This window comes from Eubalaena glacialis, chromosome 2 (assembly GCF_028564815.1).
Source record: "Eubalaena glacialis isolate mEubGla1 chromosome 2, mEubGla1.1.hap2.+ XY, whole genome shotgun sequence".
Lineage (NCBI taxonomy): Eukaryota > Metazoa > Chordata > Mammalia > Artiodactyla > Balaenidae > Eubalaena > Eubalaena glacialis.
Window position 1 is genome coordinate 118,340,588 of NC_083717.1, and position 22,834 is coordinate 118,363,421.

The window sequence follows — 22,834 nt, forward strand, 5'->3', positions numbered from 1 at the left end:
GCAGAACAATTAAGGTAAGGATCTAAATGAGATCATACTGGATTAGGGTGGTCCCTGAATCCAATGAGAGTGCCCAAGGGAGACAGAAAAGGACACACAGGTACACACAAAAAAAGCCACGTGAAGACACGGTAGGCAGAGGTTGGAGTTATGCTGCCGCAAGCCAAGGAATACCTGAGGCTGCCAGAAGCTAGAGGAGGCAAGAAAGGACCCTTCTCTGGAACCTTCAGAGGGAGCATGGCCCTGCTGACACTTTTCACATTTCTGCCTACAGGATGTGGGACAATAAATTTCTGTTGTTTTAAGCCACAATGCTTGTGGCAATTTGTTAAGGTAGCCCTGGGAAACTAATACAACCAATGGAACTGACTTCTTGTACTAGAAAAAAATTAAAGCTAAATACAAACCATCAGATTACCATAAAAATTGGGTGTTGAATGATGCAAATTGATGCAAGAATGTGGAAATATAGGACTCATGCAGTGTTAGTGGGAGAAACCAGTTTGGAGAGAACTTTGGCATTGTATGAAATTAAATATATGAGTATAGTAATGCCAAGCAATTCCTCTTCCACACACACTGGTCCTCAGAAAGTGGCAGCTGTCCCTGTAAGGTCTGGCGATGGGAAATAAGGCCCTGTGGAAGTACCTGCCACTGAACCTCAACACTCCGCCCTTCCTCCATGCCCCACTGGCCCTGCCCAGGTTCCAGTGCCATTTCTGCCACCAGCGAGCCCCTGGGGAGATTTTAAGATGCCCCCTTGGGGACTGGTGAAGGGTCCCCTTCTGGATCAGCCCTTCCTGAGAAGGCTAATGGCTCAGCCTAAACGAGAAAGGCCAGTGGTGGCATGTGGAGGAGACCCAGGACAGAGGGGGAACAGAGAGGCTGGAAGCCTGCTCCTACTTCCCAGGGGCGGTGGTTCGTCCAATCATCCACCCTCAGCAGTCTCCGTGACCCTCTGAGCTGTTACCTCCTCTGAGATCTCAGTCTCTGCTGGCTGTCCCTTCGCTCAGCTCCACCGTGCTCTCAACTCTGTCAGAAAGTTCCCCCAAGCAGTTACAACACTGATCATGGTCTGCGTGAGGACCCTGTGTATGTCCCCAGTACGTAGGCTAGTATCTGGCACACTGGAAGATGAGACACAGAGAGGTTAAGCAACTCCAAAGATCATCCAGTAAGTCAGGAGTAGAGGTGGTCCAGGAGTCCTATGTTCAAATCACAAAGCTGAGATTCCTTGTTCTTGGTGCCTTCAAGCAGGGATCAATGGGAAGGCTGTGCTGTGGGTAGAGATAACATCTGGGTGCAGCATTCTAGCTCTGAGGTCCTAGGAAAAAAGAAACCCTCCACGAGAATGGGAGCTCAGCACCTACTAAGGCAGCCCATTTCCCATTTTCTTGTGGGACTCTGGGGTCCCTTTTAATTATTAAAAAAAAATTACTCTCTTGAATATTTGTCCTCAGAGAAAACCTGGCACAGATACACAAAATAGTAGAGCGAAAAATGTCTTATAGGAATTACTCCAAACTGAAACACTGAAACTATTTGAAATTACCCCAAACTAAAACACCACTCAGTCATAATACTTAGAAAAATCTGTCACGGAGTAGGAATTAAATGTTTGCTAAATAAACAAATTAATAAATAAAATAAATTTTCTTCTCATGTGACAAGTGAATGCGAATGTTGCATTTGCTCTTAGCAAAACCCATAAAAGCAATATTGAAACCTCATAGTTTCAATGAGAGAACATTAATTAAATACTAATATTTGAGTGAATTTGTTATCAGTCATACTAGAGAAAGTTCCTCTACATTAAAGTCTTTCACAGACTTCAATGACTCCATCAATCTCATACTAATATAGTCTGTAGTTAATGTTAAACACTCAATATACAGTAGTTTAAAAAAAAAGTTGAGCAGGTCGTTGTATGTCCTCAATGATGTTTTCACCTAAACCTGACCTCCTGGGTTAGAATTAACACCCTCCTTTTTGTGTACCCACGGTCCATGCCACATGACATTATCTTTAAAAGTTTAACTTTTTACTGCATTTTTTTTTCAAGTGCCACTAATCAAGTTACCCCTTGAGGCTTGCAATGATGTCTCATTTTTCTTATTCCCAGTAGATTATTGCACAATCTCTGGCACATAATAGGTTCTCAGGGCAGATTCATATTAATCAACTAATGCTGTAGTTAATTATATGATGAAGATTTAAAGATTAAGGGGAATCAATTATGTCTTAACCATTTTCAGTTTGGTTAAGAGAAGAGAGTTGCTTATAGCAAAAATTATACTTTGGTAACCAGTATGGTTGCAGGTTACCTATAGAAATTCCAGTTTATATATTGATGCGAGATGTATTGGCCTCTTTTTTATTTGTTGGTACCTGTATAATTTAACCCATTCTAAACATGTGTGGTTATCAAAGCTGTTTCTTCTGTATATATCAGAAACTTTCCCTTGTTTATAGTAATTTTAGCATTATCTTCTCTTATGGCCAGTAGCAGAGATTTCATTGAAATAAATGTCATTTCAATAAACATTTAATGAGTGCCTAGGTTATACTAGTCATTAGGTTAGATAATGGAGCAGGACGGATATAATATGATCCATAATTTTGAAACCATTATTGTTTAGGTATTTCTAGAGAAACACATGTTAACTAATACTATAATTTAACAGACACCATTAGAGATTTTCTTTTCTTTTAATCTATGGAAATATGAGATCATATTTCTGATATGAGCAGCTGTAGCCTGCAGCAGTCAGATAGCCAGAGTGTGCACAGAAGCCTGGGAACTCTAAACAAAGCAGCAGAGGTAGAAAAGGCAAAGTGAGCATTAAGGAAAGCAGCAGTAACTGCTGTATGGAAAGGTGTTAGTGTTCTTTAAAAAGTAAGAGCAGTGGCAGATTTGGCCTAAGAATTTATTTTATAGGCTGGAGTAGAGGGCTTTTGAAGTCATGTAGTTCAACTCTAAAGAGTTTTGAGAAAAAAGTTCATGACAGGAGAAGCAGTAAAAGTCGCCAAAGAGTAGCATTAGGGATGTTTTATTGGGACAGTTGACATAAAAAGAGTAGAGTAGAAGGAAATGTGGAAACGTGGAACGTATGGAAGTCTATCTGAAATAACCTTGTGGGGCTCTAGGAGGACTGTGGGTGAGTGTTTCAATTTGAAGTGCAGCAAATCGCTTCACCAAATACTCTGGCTCATATAGCCATCGTGTTCCACTTGCAATTTTGCAGGTCAGTGATTGGGAAAGGGCTCAGCTGAAGCAGTTCGTATCAGGGTAACATAAGGCCAGTTTATTTCAGAGTTGAACTCACCTTGGAGTTGGAGTCCTCATTTTCAGGATGACTTCTTCTCTCATATGTCTGGAATCTTGGGCTGTAAATCTTGATGGGAGAGGCATGTCTCATTGTAGAAGAATATATGGAATAAAAGGTACTGGTGTAAACATCTTTGGAAAATACGATCTGCTACAGGAAGATAGGCTGGATTGTGACCCAGTATCTTGCTAACATTATATCATAGATGCAAGAGCTATTGAACCAGAAGAATAAAAGAGAATATTAAAAAAGAGATAGAAATAATAAAAAACAGAAATTCCAGAATGAAAAAAAGTACAATAACAGAAATGAAACATTCACTAGTAGGACTCAACTGCATTTTTGTGTGTCAGAAGAAAATACCAGTGAACTTGAGGAAAAGTCAATTGAGATTATCCAGTCAAGGAACAGAAACAAAGAATAAAGAAAAATTAACAGAGCTTTAGAGACCTGAAGAGGTCTCTAATATATATATATACATTAAAAGTGCAAATGTATATATAATGGTAGTTCTGAAGGGACAAGAGACAGAAAGAAAGGAATAGAAAGAATAGTTGAAGAAATAACTGCAAAAAAAACCTTCTTAAATTTGATGAGAAACACTAATATACACATCAAAAAACTTCAGTGACCTCAATAAATTCAGATTCACACCTACATACATAATAGTCAAACTGTTAAATACTAAGTAACAGATCTTGAAACCAGCCAAAAAAAAAAAAAAAAAAAAAGACCCATCACATACATCACATATAAGTTACTCTCAATATGTTAACAACTGACACTTCTTCAAAAAGTATAGGTTGCCTGAAGGTTGTGGAAAGACATACTTAAAGTTCTGGAGGGGACAAGGCAGATGCTGTTCATAAAATATTATTTGTCTGTTTTTACTTGTCTTAAGCTACCTGAAGGAGTGATGCAAGACACTTGTCTTTGTTTCACATACCTAGGAACTCACTCAAGGTAGAAAAGCAGACAACATTCCTCAAAAACATTGTAATGCAAATAAAAAATCCACAGCAACCTTGGACAAAACTTTACTGTTGAGGTATACAATAGAACACCAAAAAATTTAGGGGAAAAATTTGGGGAGAAAGTTTCTTCGGGAAATTGTTTCATTCAAAAGTAACTATGTATATTGGGGAACTAGAAAGCCACATGCATGACTAGAGTGGGATATGCGCTCAAAAAAAGACATGAGAGGACCTTAAGCTTTCACCTCTGACTGATCTCTAAGCTAAGCGCTAGTAGAAAGTTAAGGCTAAGACAAAGTTGTAAATGGTCTGTTTAAGCATTGAATCAGTGTCCCTGCACAGAGCCAATCTGCAATATTTAGAGAAGTTCTTTCTTCCTGTCTTTCCTTATTCCTTCCTTCCTTCTTTTCTTTCTTTCCTTCTTTCCTTCTCTCTCTCTCTTTCTTTTCTTTCCTTTCTCTGTCTTTACCTCTCAATCTCTCTCTCTCCTCCTTCCCCTCTCTCTCTCTTTCTCATTCTTTCTCTCACTTGCTCCTTACATTCAAGAAAAGCTCTGTCAAAACACTAGCTGAAGACAGAGGAGTCCAAGATGGCAGTGTAGGAAGAACCTGAGCTCACCTCTTCCCATAGACACACTGAATCTACACCTACATATAGAACAATTCCTCCTGAAGAAGACCTGAGGGCTCATTGAACAGTTACTGCACATAGAAGGACCACATGGAAACAAGTAGGAAAGACAGAGACATGGTACCCCTGGGAACCCCAATCCCAACACAGTGACCTGCAGTAGGGAGGGATATTGTTCAGGGGCCTGAGCACAGACTGTCTTTCCCTAGACAGAGTGAAAAAGCAGCAGTTTAAAGGGCTCCTAGACTATACAGGAAAGAAATCCATTTACTAACTCTAGAGCTTCTATCAAATGGGCAGGGACTGCTAAAGCCCTCTTTGGGGTCAAAGATGCTATTGTTTGAATCCCCCTGAGACTGCCTCCAGCCTGCACCTGTTCCAGCTTCAGCTACCCTGTCAAGGTGGTCTCAGGTACAGCGCTCCACAGGTCGTCCAGGGCCCATTCCAGCTCCAGCTAGCCCACCAAAGCAGCCATGGGCACGGCACTCCCCAGGACTGCCCCCAACCCAGCCCCCTCCAGCTCCAGCCAGCCCGCCAAAGCAGCCTTGGGCACGGCACTCCCTAGGACTGCCCCCAACCCAGCCCCCTCCAGCTCCAGCCAGCCCGCCAAAGCAGCCAGGTGCAAGCAGTCTACACAGGGGACAGCCCCACTCAAGGCCACTCCTTCAAGGCCAGGAAAGGTGGCTGTTTCAGTTAATTCACAGAAAAGAAAATGAAAGTCAAACAAAATAAGGAGACAGAAGAATATGGTCCAAAAGAAAGAATAAAATAAAACTCCAGAAAAAAAACAAAAACCCTAATGAAACAGAGATAAGTAATTTACCTGATAAAGAGTTCAAAGAAACAGTCATAAGGATGATAACTGAACTCAGGAGAAGAATGGAGGAACTCAGTAACAACTTCAATAAAGACTTGGAAAATATAAGGAAGACCCAATCATAACTGAAAAATACACTAACTGGAATAAAATATACACTAGAGGGAACCAAAAGCAGATTAGATGATACAGAAGAATGGATAAGTGATCTAGAAGATACAATAGTAGAAATCACCCAATCAGAACAGCAAAAACAGCAAAGAATTAAAAGAAATAAGGAGAGTTTAAGAGACCTCTGGGACAACATCAAGCTTACTAACACTTGCATTTTAGGGATCCCAGAAGGAGAAGAGAAAGGGACAGAAAACTTACTTGAAGAAATAATGGTAGAAAACTTCCCTAACTTGTGGCAGGAAGCAGACATCCAGGTATAGGAAGCCCAGAGAATCCCAAACAAGATGAACCTAAAGAGATCCACACTAAGCCATATTATAATTAAAATGGCAAAAGTTAAAGATAAAGAGAGAATCTTAAAGGCAGCAAGAGAAAACTAAACACATACAAGGGAAACTCCATAAAACTATCAACCAATTTTTCAGCAGAAACTTCATAGGCCAGAAGGGAGTGGCAGGATACAATTAAAGTGCTGAAAGAAAAAAACCCAAAATACAAAACTTTACAACCTAGAATACTCTATCCAGCAAGGTTATCATTCAGGATTGAAGGAGAGGTAAAGAGTTTCCCAGACAAGCAAAAACTAAAGGAGTTCATTACCACTAAATAGGCCTTACAAGAAATGTTACAGGGTCTTCTTTAAGGGGAAAAGAAAAGCCCCAACTAGAAATAAGAAAATATATGAAAGGGAAATCTCATTGGAGATTTATATATAATAACGGCCCATTCACAGACGAAAGTAACAGAAACTGCTCCTGAAGAAGCACTGATATTTTACTCTCTAGATGAAGACTTTAAATCAGCTACCTCAAATATGCACAGAGTTGAAGGAAATCATAGAAAAAAAAAACCTAAACTAAACCAGGAGAATAATGAATGAACAAAATTAGAAGGATTATGTCAAGCTACTTGTACCCTTATGCATTCTGATCATACATTCAGGAGCCAGGAAAATGACAGGTGATAAGTCTGTGGGCCTACTGGCCACCCTGTGAAACAGACTTTATTCATCACCTGATATCTATATGCTTGGCTCTAAAAAGTGAACCATGATGGGGTTTTTATTTCCCTGGTATCAATGCTATCTCAGACTCTAGCCCTCAAGTGTCTGAATATTTCCTTTAATTCACTATTCAGTTACTCTGGTAAGTGGGCATAATTAATTTGGAGACAGGGTTGGAATAATCATGACTGTATATACTTGCTGTGGTGTGGGCTCTTCCTCAAGTGGACCTGGCTTTTCCTTGAACTGATGGACTGACTTATTTTTAGAAATTGGGTGATAAATAGTTTCTGTTCCATTTTGGTGGCTTATGTCAACATTTTGTTCACCATTTCTTGAATTTTTTTTTCTCCATCGGTTATACAAGCCAAGAAATACCTTTGTTGGCTGCCTATAGATTTTGCCCCACCTAGTTAACACAGCAGACACCTGCAGGTCAAGATCTCTGTTTGTCGTTACAATCTTGCTGCACATTGTGGAAATTAACATGGTTGCCTCTGATGGTTAAACATTTCCACTTGACTTCTTATATCCCAAACTCCTATTGTTGTACTTGAAAGTATTTAAATCAGTCCATTATTTAAATCTTTAGTGAAATAAATAGCCTGCGGGCCCTCCCCTGGAACATTGTCAGCTGATGAGTTCACTGGTATAAACTAAATCCATATGATTGTGCTAAGCTCAAGGGGTCTTTTGACTCCATTAATAATATACCAAGGCAGTTCCAGAATTTTACCTCATTTACTCCGGGCCGTTATTTCACCCAAGTTTCAAGGGTATAAAATCCTAATTCATAGTAAAGTGCATATATATCAATTAATTCTCTCTTATCTAGCCTTATATTCTGCTCCCATGCCCTGTCCAAACCCTCAACATCTATTCCGAAGAATGTTCTCTTGATTTCTGCCACTGCATATTAACCAGTTCATGAAGCTCCTTTGCTGGATTTTCTTTTTCATCTCAGAACAGGCTCAGTATTTCCCTTGTCCTAACATTATGTGATACAACCTAGTTATTTGCCTAGAAGTGGTGAGGCAAAGGGGGACAGATCTTGCGGTGAATGTGTATTATTTTGCCAGATGTACGTATCAGTTGGGGTTTTTGCATTTTCTCCAGGCAAGGTGAGGGTGCTATCTTCCAGAGAAAAGGAGGAAGCCACTTTTGCTGGCCCAGACGTTCAAAGGAACATGGTTATTCAAGGTTTTCTAAAGTATACTTCCAGATATTCTCATCTCAGATACCAGGTCCTAAAGTTTTCTCTAGTAGGGGGAAGACTTTAGCATAAAATAAGTGTTAATTCAGCCTTGTTTATAACTCTGTTATTCTCAGTTGACATTTGTCCTGATTTTTGCACAGCCTGCCCCATGACTGTAAGCAGTGGAGATCTCTTTATATACAGTCATGAGGCCTTCTATTTTTCATATTGCAACCTGAGTTGATAACTGGCTGATATGAGCCTCTTATTTTCCTCTGTCAGCACTTTGATGCTAGTTCAAAATAACCAGCCAGCTCCCTAATACTTTCAAAATACCATGGTCCCATATCTCTCCCATTCTAGGGATATTTAATAATCTTCTGCTTCTAGCCCGACGTAAATGATCATTGGTTATTGTGATATTATAGAATGCCAGAGATTATGATATCACTTACCACCACCAGTGGGGCCTGTTGCCATCGGGACTGTGAGTGATTCGATTTCAAAATCCCATTCTGACTATTTTCTCCATAGGATCACTTCTCACAGTAACTGTCCTGGTTTGCATTTATCCAAAAGTGTCTGTGATCAGGATTTGAGTATACGTAGTTTTAGTGGGCAGCGGGATGGGGGGTAGTGGTGAGTCCAGGAAAAACTGGTAGTTTCCTCCTAGAATGAGGAGGTGAAACAAAGGAGGAATAGAAACCTATAAACAGTACATCATCGAGCAGTCTGCCCCTGTGGGCAGTTGAAACTTAACCTCACTGCGGAATTCTGGAAAATAGTTTAGAACATGCGTCTAAGAATTATCTAGCCTGTGGAGAGAGGGAGCTGGGATATTTATTGGCAGTAGTTGGAGATTGCTTTCAGGGGCATTAATTCCCTGACTTTCCCTTCCTAGCTGATATGCAGGTAGAGTAAATTCAACCAAAGAGAGCTATTGATAAAGAGTGGCAAGTGCCAGCCGTTTGGACTCATGATAACTTGTAAATAAATGGTATGTACTGAGAAGATAGGGCAAGGTACTGACAAAATGTGCTACACTGTGAAAATGCCCAAATGTATGTATGTAGTTCAGACGCCAGAACTCCAGACCCATATACTCAAGAGATTATTCAACCTCTTCATTTGGAATCAAAATTAGCATTTCAAAGTTAATATGTTCAAAATTATGCCCTTGATCTTCCTCCCAGACTGTCTACAAATACAGCTTTTATGATATTATGTAATGGTTACCGTATTCTTCCAGTTTCTTAGACTACAATACTTGGAATCATGCTTGACTCCTCTCTTACAGTCACAATCTATAATAACCTTCGGGAAATTCTATTGGCTCTAATTTCAAAATATATCTAGAGTCTGACTACTACTTCTAGTGTATCTTTCTGGTGTGAGCCATCATCACAGCTGGCCTGAATTAGTAAATTTGTTACTTATGTGGCCTCCTAGTTTCCACCATTGCTTTTTGCAAAACAGCAGTTAGAGCCATTCTCCTAAAACATATCAGATATTATTACCACTCTTCTACTCAAAACTAACCAATTGCTTCTCATTTTACTCAGAAGAGAAGGCAATGTGCTAATAGTGTCTAACAGGGCCCTACAAGATCTGCGGACCACCCACAATTGCTTATCTGACCTCATTTCCAACTACTTTCCACTTTAGTCACAGGAATTATTTGAACATATCAGGCAGCACCCACCTAGGTGCCTTTGTACTAACTGTTCTCTCTGTGTTTCACTTTCCCAAATAAATACATGGCTAATCCCATCTCCTCCTTTAAGTCTTTGATTAAGTCACCTCCTCAATGAGGCCGATTTTTAACATTCTATCTGCAACCCAACCTGCAACCCCATCTCTGGCATTTCCAATATTCCTTACCCTGTTTGCTTTTTTTTTTTTCTTAGCACTTATCATAAATTTCTCATTCATTTGTATTTATGTGTCTGTGTTGTTTATGAGAATGTAAGTACCCTGAGGGAAGCAATTTTTTTCCATTTCATTTACCAATGAAATAGATAAAACATCTTGAGAATGTTTACTATATATATAGTTTGGTGTCCTCTTGTTTTTGTCCTTAACAAAATATCAGAACCCTTCTCCATATATTGAAATAGGTGTTGAAAACATTATTTTTAATGCCTTCTTATCTTCTATCACATAGATGTACTTTAATTGATTTTTACTATTGTGAAAAATTAAATTGCTTATAATTTTTGATATATTAATCTATACCTCTGTTATAGAGATCTTTTAATATAGAAATGACTAGATCAAGGTCTACTGACATTTAAGGGGTCTTTTCTATATTTCCAAAGTGTCTGTCTAAAAGTTGTACTGACTTACATTCTAACTAACACATGGAGAGGCAGCATTCTGCAGTTTAAGAATATGGATTCTGGAGTCCACATGCCTGGGTTAGACCTTCAGCTTGGCTACTGACAATCTGTGTGCCTTAACACATTAAGCCTCAGTCTCCTCATTTGTAAAGTAGGAATGATGGTGTTTCTCATATTAGACTTTCGTGAAGATTAATTGAAATAATCAACTTAGCATAGTGCTGACATGGAGTAAACACTCAAGAGATGTCAGGTATTATTTAAATTTGGATTGTTATTTTATTATTAAATTATCCATTCTCATAATACCTGACCAAGAATTTGGTACATTTATTCCAAATTTCATATGCAAACAAAGGTATCTCTTGTTAATTTTTATGTTTGATGTTTATTGAGGTAAGATTTTTAATGTTCATTGGCCTTATTCTCTTCATTTAAAAAATAATTTTCTTATATTCTTTGTTCATTATTCTCTTCAAGTTTTCTTTACTTACTGATGTGTAAATTTTTTTTCTATAATAAAGATATAAGGCCTTTGTCATCAGGTCTATAACAGCCACTCTGGTACTTTGCGTGGATTAGAAAAAAAGTGATTCCATTTTGGCAGACTCGGGCCTGGCCAGGATATATGGCTTATTGGATGGATGGGGCACAGGCTGGATGTCAGCCCCCAAAGACCCTTCGGCCAGTAGGACCTGAGCAGTTAAAGTTTCCATAATTCACAAGGCTGGAAATACAGTTAACCAGCTTGTAGTTGGATTTTAATTTGATTGTGATGATGTCTCAAATGCAAAGATTTTTAAAAAAATTTTAATATTTTGGTATATTTCCTTTTACTCTCTGGATTCTACTGTGGAGAGGAGAGGGGAGGAGAGGGGAGGGGGGAGGGAAAGAGGAGGAAAGAGAAGAGAAGAGAAGAGAAGAGAAGAGAAGATTTATTTTAAGGAATGGCTCATGGGATTTGGAGCCTGGCAAGTCCAGAATCTGCAGTGTGGACTGGGAAGCTGGAATCCCAGGCAAGCTGATGGTGCAGATGAGGTCTGAGGCAGTCCACTGAATAATTTCTTCTTGCTTGGCAAGACTGATCGTTTTGTTCTACTCTGGCCTTCAACTGATTGGTTAAAGCCCACCCACATTGTGGATTGCAATCTGCTTTACTCAAAGTTCACCAGTTTAAACGTCAATCTCATTCCAAAACACTCACCATGTTGACACATAAAATTAATCATCACGTTTAGTAAGTCCTTCCCTACCTCCAAATCAAGTATTCACTTCTCTTGGTTATCACAAGCTTCTCTGTAATCCTTTTTTTTTATACAATATATCTGTACCCACATAAAGATTACATTTCAGAAACAAGTGATGTTGATGTGTGTAGCCTATTTCTATAATCTTTCTTTGGCAGTTATGATCTCTGTGTTTTAAATAGACAAACAAACTTAGAAAGGTTTTGTTATTCCTTTTAGTGAGCCACAATTATCTAATGCCAATTTGGAACTTGAGTCTTTATCACTACATGCAGATGCTGTCTTGGCAGAAAAATCTGTTATAAATTTGATTGCATGTATACATCTAATATGGAATTCAATGTCATGTGGATAGCTGTAAATGTGTTATCATTCATTAGAACATTCTAGGATTTTTGCAATCATCATACAACCATTAGCATAAGGAACTTGAATTAACTTAAAATGATTTGGAGAAGTAAGTGGGATAGTAATTATAAATGATATACAAAGTAACCCAGACACCATGTCATTATACATGACCATATGAATCTGATTTTGAGAAAGTAGATATTTTGGTATATATAAATCTGATATCCCTGGTAGGAATGAGCCTTCTCCAAAGTGTTATGCTTGATCAAAGTTACATAAAAGTGATGTACAAGGTTGGCAGATTTTCAGCATATTTTTAAAAGGTAACTTGTTAATTTGACTATTTAAAAGAAAAGCACATTTTATACTCTTTTAGCTAGATAATGATGCATTATTATCCTGCTTGAATTATTAAAATAATTGCAGCTATGATTATATAATCTGACAAATCTTTAAAATGTTTCTTCATTGTCAATTAGGGAAATGAACATGATTCATTACCAAAAATTTCCACTAGAAGATGATTTATTCCCCAGACTCCATTATGGTAATTGGCCAAGAATGACCCATCTTTAAGGGATTCTTAAGTTGATGGGAGAGAGGATATAGATATTTATATCTGAAGTCTGATGGAGACTCAAATCTGAAGTTCTCTAGCTTCTTAAAGTGATACTTTTCTGAATTACTTTTTAGGAGGCAGGAAAAAGAGATAATTAAATCCTCTCTGGAATAAAAATATGCATGTTTTAGAAAGTTTCATTCAAGTATAGTAGATGTGAAATACAATTTGAGGGATCTGCAGTGTCAGTACTGAATATTTTAACTCCAGGTTAGTAAAAATCCTTTGATATATATTTAGTGAATGTGTCTAAAAATATGAGTCAAATAGACACTAATTTATTTTATTATCTTGTATATTAAATCATTGGAGTAGATCATATTAACTTTTCAGTTAAAATTAAATTTCTTCATTGTTGTATTTAAGTAGCTTTTGTAGGTATACAAAATCAACCTCATTTTTTTCCTGATTACAAATTCAACATTCATTTAACGATCTTTAAAAAGCCTTTGCAAATCGTAAAAGGTTCTCTGAAATTAGAGCCCTATTTGAGTTTATTTTATTCTACTTCTTTTAGCATCTATTTTTAAAATAACTTTATTGAGATATAATTTATATACCACAGAGTTCACTCATTTTAAGTGTTCATTTCAATGATATTTACAGAGTTGTGCATCCATCAACAATATCTAATTTTGTAACATCTTTAATTCAATGGCAAGTTAAAAGTTTTTTAAAATTTTTGTTTCTTGAGTTTTCCATTTGATTATTTCAACTTGTCATTCTCTTAATCTTTATAAAACCCTAAACACAGTTATGTTTTAGGTTTACACGTGAAATTTTTCATGGTCATAAAGAGAAAGAATATCAATCAAAGTACAGCCATTATGGTCTGTAATATGTATGCTAAGATGGGTGTCAGGGTAATCTAACTAAACTTATGAAGAGTTCCTGAATTGTGATTTATGTCCATTCTGTCCACAGAGGCATTTAACTTCAGACTTATAATCCCAGTCTATTACCAAAGTGTTGCAATTAAATATAATGCATTTATAAAAGTTCAAGAGAAACAAAAGGAAATTTGAGTCCTTATCCGGACTAAAGTCTGTTGAGATGGGTGCTATTTGAGTGGATTAAAACAGATATAATAACCATTAATTCCTATAGATTTAAAAATTCTGTTGATATATCCTATTCATGTCATTAGAATATTTCAAATGTGGAATGTGTTACTTTAGTTCCTTGTAAAAACCTCACAAAACTATTATTTCATGTTATATTCTTCAATTTTATAAAGGGTAAACACAGTAAGAGCTCGAACAAAGGACAGTTCTGCATTTTTGTAAGATTTTTCATGAAGAACTCTGTTCAATGCCTTTTTGAATAGATTTATACAGTAAATTCCTTTTAGTAAGGAGAGTGAGACACCAGTTTATTTCTCATGATGAATTAGTAATGGGATCTATACATCCCATTCTACTTCTGGGGGCTCAGAGCTACATTTTTAAATCAAATGCTGAATTTACCAGTCATTTATATATAATTGTGAAAACAGCCCCCCAAAAAGTTATTTCATAGGTTTTATGCTCTGGTTCATGTTGAGAGTTCCCGAAAAATATCTCATTCATTGAAAGCCATCCTAAAATCCTATCAAAAGTAGTCAGTTTATAAACAATAACAAATGAATTAGATCATTAGCTTTTTAATCCCAAACCAAATTGATGAAAAAAACGACAAAAGCAGTAATTTAAAAAATTGTGGAATCGGGGAACTGTATAAACCCCAGGTAAATTGATTTATTTTCTTTTATATTGATTGGTTTCTATACTGAATTAAGTGAGAATGGGAAACTGTGTTGGTGTTATATAGATATGTTCTGAATGAGTGAGTGTGAATGAACAAATGAGTAAGGAAGATAGATAAGTTTACTAAAAATCATTGAGTTTTACACTTAAAATAGGTGAATTTTATGGTAGATAAATTATATCTTATCTGAAAAAAATTCCAAACAGGCTTAACATGGGAGAAACACTAACTCGATTGCTCTTTGGGAAGCAATATCTTGAGCTGAATATTAATTGGAAAATAAGATATGATTTTCCTGAACCAGATCTTCTTTATCATTCAGTTAATCATAAGCATAATAACAAATTATACTATAAGGGTTTTTTTCATTTTTTTGAGAAAAAAGTTTTTTCTTACTTTTAAGTTATAAAAGTAAAAATATATTCTCATTATAACTATACAACACAAAAGAGCATAATTATAAAGAAGTACATTAATAATATACTAGTCTATAAGTTACCTGTTAACATGGTAAGTATCAGTTTACACTCTTTTCTCTCTCTTTTCCGTGTATAGAATTTGCTGATTACAGCCCACATTTCCAGCTTTTTGAAATATTTTATAAGTGAACTCTGTCAGATTTCTGTTATCTGTAGATTTGATAATTATGTTTTATCCAGGATGTTGATGAAGAGCAAAGTTTAGAAAATGTCCTGTGACCTCAACTAGAGGCTATTCTCTCTGATGGCATAGATTAAATTTTTATGTAGTTGGGCTACTATTTAGATCAAATTTTCCTCAAAGATAGTACCTGAAAATATGACAAATGCCATTCTTTAACTCACATATAGCACAATAATGTCACTCCCGCCAAATTACTAAGCAACACACACAATTTAGGTTCATGATCTGGCAGCTATCCTATATTTATACATCATCCCAGATATGTTTTATAACCAGATCATGCTTTTTAGCTTAAAGGAATCTTTTTCCTTTAAATTTGCCATGAAGGGATGAAATTTACTTCATCTCTTGGCTTCAGGAGAGAGACATGTTAATTGATGTTTAGATACATAGATATAGCCACCCATCAAATGTCTTTGCCAGATTTTATTTTGTGTTTGTGTGGGTAAATGGAAAGAGAGGAGACAGCTCTTTCTTGACAATGTACATGCAGTTGTCTTTGTTTTACATGGTGGTGTTATTTTTTAATTAAACTTTAATTTCAATTCTTAGGTTTGTTGCTTAAAAACAATTACCCATTGGGCAATAATATTGACATGTAGAGAGAATATAATACCGGTAAGAAAATCTTTATATTCTCAATCCTACAAGGAGTTTTGGTTCACATTCTGTACGTGATTGATTCCACATTTGTCCATGGGCAAAGTCTAGATAAGGGAGAAAAAAATGTTCCTACAACTTTCACCTATGCTGGAGTCTCCCAGAATGTCTAACTGCCCCTAAGGAAACACTGAAGTCTGATAAAGGTAAATATACATGTTGGCATGGACTTGGTTTTAATCTTCCATATATTATATTTTATATTGTCTCTTACAAATTAAAAATTAAATTTAGATCACACTTACCTGATCACTTTCATGTGCCTGGTAGATTATAGACACTTTCACTTACATCTCTTTCCTTTATATAGATTCAGAAAAAAATCTGAAACCTGAGATAATGGACCTGCAGAATTATTCCTTGGTGTCAGAATTTGTGTTGCATGGACTCTGCAATTCACAACATCTCCAAAAATTTTTCTTTATATTCTTCTCTGGGATCTATGTGGCCACTGTTCTGGGTAACCTCATTATTGTGGTCACTATAATATCTGACCCCTACCTGCACTCCTCCCCTATGTACTTCCTCCTGGGGAATCTCTCTTTCCTGGACATATAGCTTGCTTCATTTGCCACTCCCAAGATGATCAGGGACTTCCTTAGTCATCGAAAGCTCATCTCCTTTGGAGGATGTATGGCTCAAATCTTTTTCTTGCACTTTGTTGGTGGGGCTGAGATGGTACTTCTTGTTACCATGGCCTATGACAGATATGTGGCCATATGCAAACCTTTGCATTACATGACGGTGATGAGCTGGCAGACTTGCACGGGGCTGGTGTTGGTTTCATGGGTCATTGGATTTGTGCCCTCCATCAGTCAGGTAGCCTTTACTGTAAATTTACCTTACTGTGGCCCCAATGAGGTGGCAGCTTCTTCTGTGACCTACCTCTTGTGATCAAGGTTGCCTGCATGGACACCTACGTCTTGGGTATACTTATGATCTCAGACAGTGGGTTGCTTTCCATGAGCTGTTTTCTGCTCCTCCTGATCTCCTACACTGTTATTCTCATCACTGTCCGACAGCATGCTGCTGGTGGAGTATCCAAAGCACTCTCAACTTGCTCTGCACACGTCATGGTAGTCACACTCTTCTTTGGGCCCTGCCTTTTCATTTACTTGTGGCCTTTTAGTTGGTTCTCTGTGGACAAGCTCCTCTCTGTGTTTTACACCATTTTTACTCCACTCTTGAACCCCCTTATCTACACACTGAGAAATAAGGAGATGAAAATATCTATGAAGAAACTGAGAAACCGACATGTGACTTTTCACTGAATTCCAGCTCTCCAGAGAGCTACATGTTCTTATTCATTCAGAAGATATCATTCTTTAATATGATTCTGCTCAAAGATTTCATTCTGACATTACATTGGTATAATTTGTTTTGTGTTACATTACAGAGAAATAGTTATTGATTTCAACAAAATATGTACATAATTTTGTATGTGATTATACATATATATATACACATACATATATATATATAATTACTCATACAATATATAGTTACTCAACCCCACACATCCACTTTGTAATGAACTCTACAATTTTTTTAAGTCAAATTTCTATTAATAGTTTATTTTGTGTAAAAAATTGATTGAAAATGAATTTTTATTTCCTGATCATAGTCTAACACAACAAGGGCTGTCAGTTCATAGGTATTCAAGACATGAGATATTTGGCACAGAGAAGCTAGCTTGAGAGTAAATAATGCCCTGTGAATCTTTGTCCTGGTTTTGAAATCCTTAGGGAAAAAAACCCCCGTGATTTCAAGATCCTATTGATTTAAAAAGTATATTTTTTCTTTTGAATGTGTATTATATTTAAACTTTTTTATTTAAAAAATGAATGCATGTCACTGGTATTCAATTACAGAAGTTAATTTTAACATGGGAAAATCAATATTTTACGGCTACATATTTCATGGTATAAACATAAGCTGAAGAATTACCTTTTAATATACATTGGATTCTTAAATTAATAAATTTTCACCTATAGTAGGTATTGAATAAACACTGCATCTTACTGGGTTGATTCTGTTCCTTGAGGAGTCATCTATTAGGAAGCTTTTGTTAGAATATTACATATTCATATATTACTCTGAGTTTTGAATGTTTTTGGATCCTAAAAGACAGTCATAAACAGGAGTTAAGTTTGATATTAACTAAGTTAACATTCGGAGTATTCAAGCAATTTTCTTATAAGTTTATTCTGAAACATCAAACCAATGGAGAGAATTGGGTGATGCTTGAATTATTTGAGTAACTGGATGAAACTTCCAATAATTTTGGACATTGTCTTCAATCAGGAGAAGCATGCTCCGGGGTGCTTCTGATTTCCCTTATGACTACAATCCTACACATGTGCATAAACACTAAAAGAACATAGAAGGAAAACAACTTCTGCCTTGGGATAATTTTCTCTACAGTCATCTTGCTTGCTATTATGATAATTCTGCATTTTTATTTTATAGACTTTGGACATAGTCGATTTTTATGACTACACCCATACATGTGAACATTAAAAGAGCTTAAAAAGAAATCAATATCTGTCTTAGGATTAATTTCCTTAGTTTTTATGGATGTAATACTGATTTTTTAATTTACAGATTTTGGACATAGGTATTTTTATCATCAAAGATATAACTAATACTATTTATACATTCATTTATTCAATTAATAAATGTTTGTCAAGCACCTTCTATATTTATGATTCCATGCACTGAGCTAGTAGCGAAGAAAGATTGTTTAAGAACGCACTTTCCCAGTTTAGTGGAATAAAGTCAATTATACAGACAATCAAAATAAACTAGTAAATGAGAGCTATGATAGGAATAAACATGATACACTCTGAGAGCACATGAGAGGGAAACCTAGTCCAGTTTTGATGTTTAGAAATGACTTCCCTTATTATTTCAATTTTTCTCTTATTTCCTAGGATTCTGGATTCCAATGGCTTATGTCCCATCCCCAATCTCTGCTCAACTCTCCATGTTGCTTTGGCCAGATCCATGAGGATGGACGTGGACCACTGTATTATCAGTCTAGGTGCAAAAATCCCTGGGTTTAGCTGTCTGGACACAAGCATGGCTTCTTGATGGGTTAGTGAAACTAGAGTGAAAGGAGTCACCAGTGTCTGTTTTCCCCGGACTCTGGGCTTTTGCAGGAAACTTGCCATTGTCTGTTCACAGGATGTCATACATTCCAAATAGAGGAACTTCCTTGAATTTTGAGGAAGCATTTATAAAACTAATGTTCTTATTTTGAGATAAGGTAAGTTAAATACATAATACAGTGTTTCTCAAAGTGTAATTTGAAGGCTGCCTATACTAAAAATCACCTGGTATGATTTTTAAAGTGCAAATAATATGGTTTGATCATGGATTTGCTGAATTTGAATTCTAGCAACCAATTCCAGAAATGTGCTTTTTTACTATAAGCTGCCTCAAGTAATTCTAATTCACAATCATGATTGAGAACCACTGAATAATTGTTGACATTATCAATCTGCAGGAGTAGTTGCTATTAAGGGATGATTGGAAGGATTTTCTTGTGAAAGAAGTCTCTACTAATGGACTAGGAAGTGTTCTCAGAAATCTCTCACTAGGATATATTAAATAAAAATTTATGAACTCAGAAAATACATTGTTTTTGGTCAGAAGACCAAGTCACTGAGAACTTTCTGTGAAGGCATCTTAAGTGTTCCTTCTTGTCTTTAACTGCAATCACTAAGATATCCGCTGCTTTCTACTCTAATTCTCTGTGATATATCAATTTTTAAATGAGTGTTAAAATAACATTTAAATTAAATTATTCTGTCTAAATAATCTTATAAGTAAGATTTTTGTAAGTCATTTCTACATGTTAAATTCTCAAAGAAGACCCTCACGCTCAAGGATTTCCATTTTAAGTAAAATTCCATTCCTATACATGGGGAAACTATTTTTTTCATTTATATATCCTCCTCCTTGATCTCGGATACATGTTGAAGGAGAAAAGGTTAAGGAGATTTCCATAGAAAGAAATGTATCTTCAAACCATTAGCTTTCCTGGCCTTGCCTTCTTCCATCAGGAAGGACTTGAGGACCTTGCCCAAGGAAGGGACTCATGTCTGAAGCTCTAAGGTTCTGTTTAAACAACACTTTATCCCCAGTTTCCGATATCTAGAATCTGACTTTTCTCTGGGAATAGAATTCTTGTGTTATATAATTTTGATATTATGTCTGCTTTCAATGAATGATTAAATCTGAAGAGTTCTCACTTCTATCTCTATTAGATATAGTCCATTTCCATTTACTGAAATCACATCTAGACTCTTCAGATCAAGGTGTTTTGAAGATTAATTTGGAGACTTTACATATTTTATCTTATTTTATTTTTTTAACATCTTTATTGGAGTATAATTGCTTTACAATGGGGTGTTAGTTTCTGCTTTATAACAAAGTGAATCAGCTATACATATACATATATCCCCATATCTCCTCCTTCTTGTGTCTCCCTCCCACCCTCCCTATCCCACCCCTCTAGGTGGGAGACTTTATATTTTTAAATAACCTTTTTATTTTTGAATGTTTTAGATCTATAGAAAAGTTTTGAAGGCAGTTCGTGGTTTCCATATACCTCACACTCATTTTCCCAGTTAACATGCTACATTGTTATGGCACATTTGTTGCCACTGAACCAATATTGATATATTATTGATATATTGGAACACTATTATCAGCTAAAGTCCAATTAGAAACTAAGATCTGGACACTAGGTGCACTCTTTGCTACTGGGGCATCATTACTTCTAGGCTCTCATAGCAGACAGAGAAAAGAAATATATGTGTGTATACTCACATGTATATATACACATATAATGAATATTTCCAATATGTATCCCTCTGTATCTATATTACACTAATTATGAGTTTATATTCATGTCTCTAACTCTAATCCTGATTTTCTTCCTTGCTTATCTGTAACTTCTCACTCCAGCAGTGAGAAATCTGCCTCCCACCATCTGTCATCCATTTACTCAGTTGTTTAATTCCAGTATACATGTACAGTGGTTTCAGAATTGAAAGGCCCTCGTGAGAGCCTTGGCACTGTCCCCTCCTTACTTGTGCCCACCAACAAATCCTACTTTCTTGTCCAAAAAAAAAAAAAAAAAGTGTTTGGGGCTGCAAACACTTGTTGGGTCCACAGTAGGTTGCCTCAAAATGTGCCTCAAAGGCATATTGATTATTTTGAATTAAAGTTATGTAAGAAATGGCCAATGCAAGAAGGATACTCTGACCCTCCTTTCTGTCTCCCTGAAAGCAAGAAATAAATCTCTCATATGAAAGGTGCACCCCCTGCATCTGAAGGTAGAAGGACACCCTTATAACCAAAGATAGGGAATTGGGGCGGAGAAGCCTATGTAAACAAACTTTGTTACTTCTTTAATTTACTACCCCAAGCGCAAACTTTGTTTAGATTCTTCACTAATTGGGCACCCAAATCCCAAGTTTCTTTGTCCTGTCAATTCCTCCCAAATTATTATTTTTTTGTTTGTTATTTTTGTCTAAAAAGTATAAAGCCTTCCTTCTTTGGCCACTTCTTAGGTTTTATTTCTATGAAACCTCCATGCACGTGAATTAAAATGTGCTTCTTTTTAATCTGCCTGTGTGCATTTTATTATTAGTCCAGCCATAAGAACTCAAGACAGGTAAAGGAGGAAATATCCCTCTCCACAACATTATAAATAATTTTACTCTGAAATAAGAATTATTTCACAAGCAAAAGACAGGGTGTCCTATTCTTCTGTTGTTTAAGATGACTAGTTTACTGTTATAAAAACAAATGCTATGAAAAGGAAGAAAATGTGTCCTGTGGTATTTGAGACATAATAGTAATTCATAATATAACAGCCAGGAAGGTACATTAACCTGGCTATTATTATGGGCTGCTGTTTATCACAAGGGAGAGCTGGAAGAACCTTAGGAACTCACCTGTAGGTGCCTTAGTTTTCGCATTGCTGATATTACCTCCTTATTTCTTAAGGTGTAGATCAAGGGGTTTAAAAGAGAAGTAAAAACAGTATAAAATATTGAGAGAAACTTATCCACTGGGAGGTTGCTAAAAGGCCAGGCATAAATGAAGATGCAGGGCCCAAAGAAGAGGGTCACCACAGTGATGTGGGCAGTCAGGGTGGCCCTGGCCTTGGCCATCCCCGTTGAGGAACGCCGCCTCACAGTGACCAGGATGACCGTGTAGGAGACCAGCAAGAGCACAAAGGAGCTCATGGCCATTAGACCGCTGTCTGAAAGCATCAGGACCTCAAGAGTGAAGGTGTCTGTGCAGGCAAGTTTGATAACCAGGGGAAGGTCACAGAAAAAGCTGTCCACTTTGTTGGGTCCACAGAATGGAAGACTTACTGTGAAGAGTAACTGACTTACTGAGTGCAGAACCGCAATGAGCCAGGAGCCCACCACCAAGCTTGTGCACTTGCTCACACTCATGATGGTGGCATAATGCAGGGGGCGACATATGGCCGCGTATCTATCATACGCCATGGCCACAAGGAGCATCATCTCACCACCGGCAAAGACGTGCAGGAAGAATATCTGGGCCATGCAGCCCTCAAAGGAGATGGTCTTGTGCTCTACAAGGAAGTCAACAATCATTTTGGGGGTGGCAAAGGTGGACAGACACACATCAATGAAGGAGAGGTTACTGAGTAGAAAGTACATGGGTGTGTGCAGGGCAGGTTCAGAGATGACTGTGAGAACAATGAGGAGGTTCCCCAGCACAATGGATAAATAGAAAAGTGTGAAAAATGCAAAATAGAAAAGCTGTAGCTCTTGAGAACCTGAAAGACTGTGCAATACAAATTCAGTCACTCCTGATTTATTTTCTTGGTCCATGATTTCAAACTTCCGCAATTGGATCAGAATTGTTCCTGTAAAGTGAAATGGAAAAGCATCACAGGATTGGGAGAGTAAATAAGCAAAGCCGAGCCAGGTTATCAAATCCCACTCAACATACTTAGGTTCCTCATTAGCACACAAAATACACATTGTATGCAGTCATTTAGTTTGTAATGACTGGATAACTTTGGCTTTCATCT

At 36.9% G+C, this 22,834-nt stretch overlaps 2 protein-coding genes across 2 annotated transcripts; one reads left to right on the plus strand and one right to left on the minus strand.

Moving 5' to 3' along the window:
- Nucleotides 1-15,190: 15,190 nt before the first annotated feature.
- LOC133085318 (olfactory receptor 4K15-like) lies at nt 15,191-22,631 on the minus strand. The gene is made up of 2 exons (XM_061182305.1): nt 21,717-22,631; nt 15,191-15,214 (listed from the first exon to the last, which is right to left on the minus strand). The coding sequence occupies exons 1-2, from the start codon at nt 22,629-22,631 to the stop codon at nt 15,191-15,193; spliced, it is 939 nt and encodes a 312-aa protein (XP_061038288.1).
- Nucleotides 16,084-17,018, plus strand: LOC133085765 (olfactory receptor 4K14-like). The gene is given in 2 exon segments (XM_061182948.1): nt 16,084-16,609; nt 16,612-17,018. Coding segments are annotated over 2 exon segments (930 nt in total). The 5' UTR covers nt 16,084-16,086.
- Nucleotides 22,632-22,834: the final 203 nt, after the last annotated feature.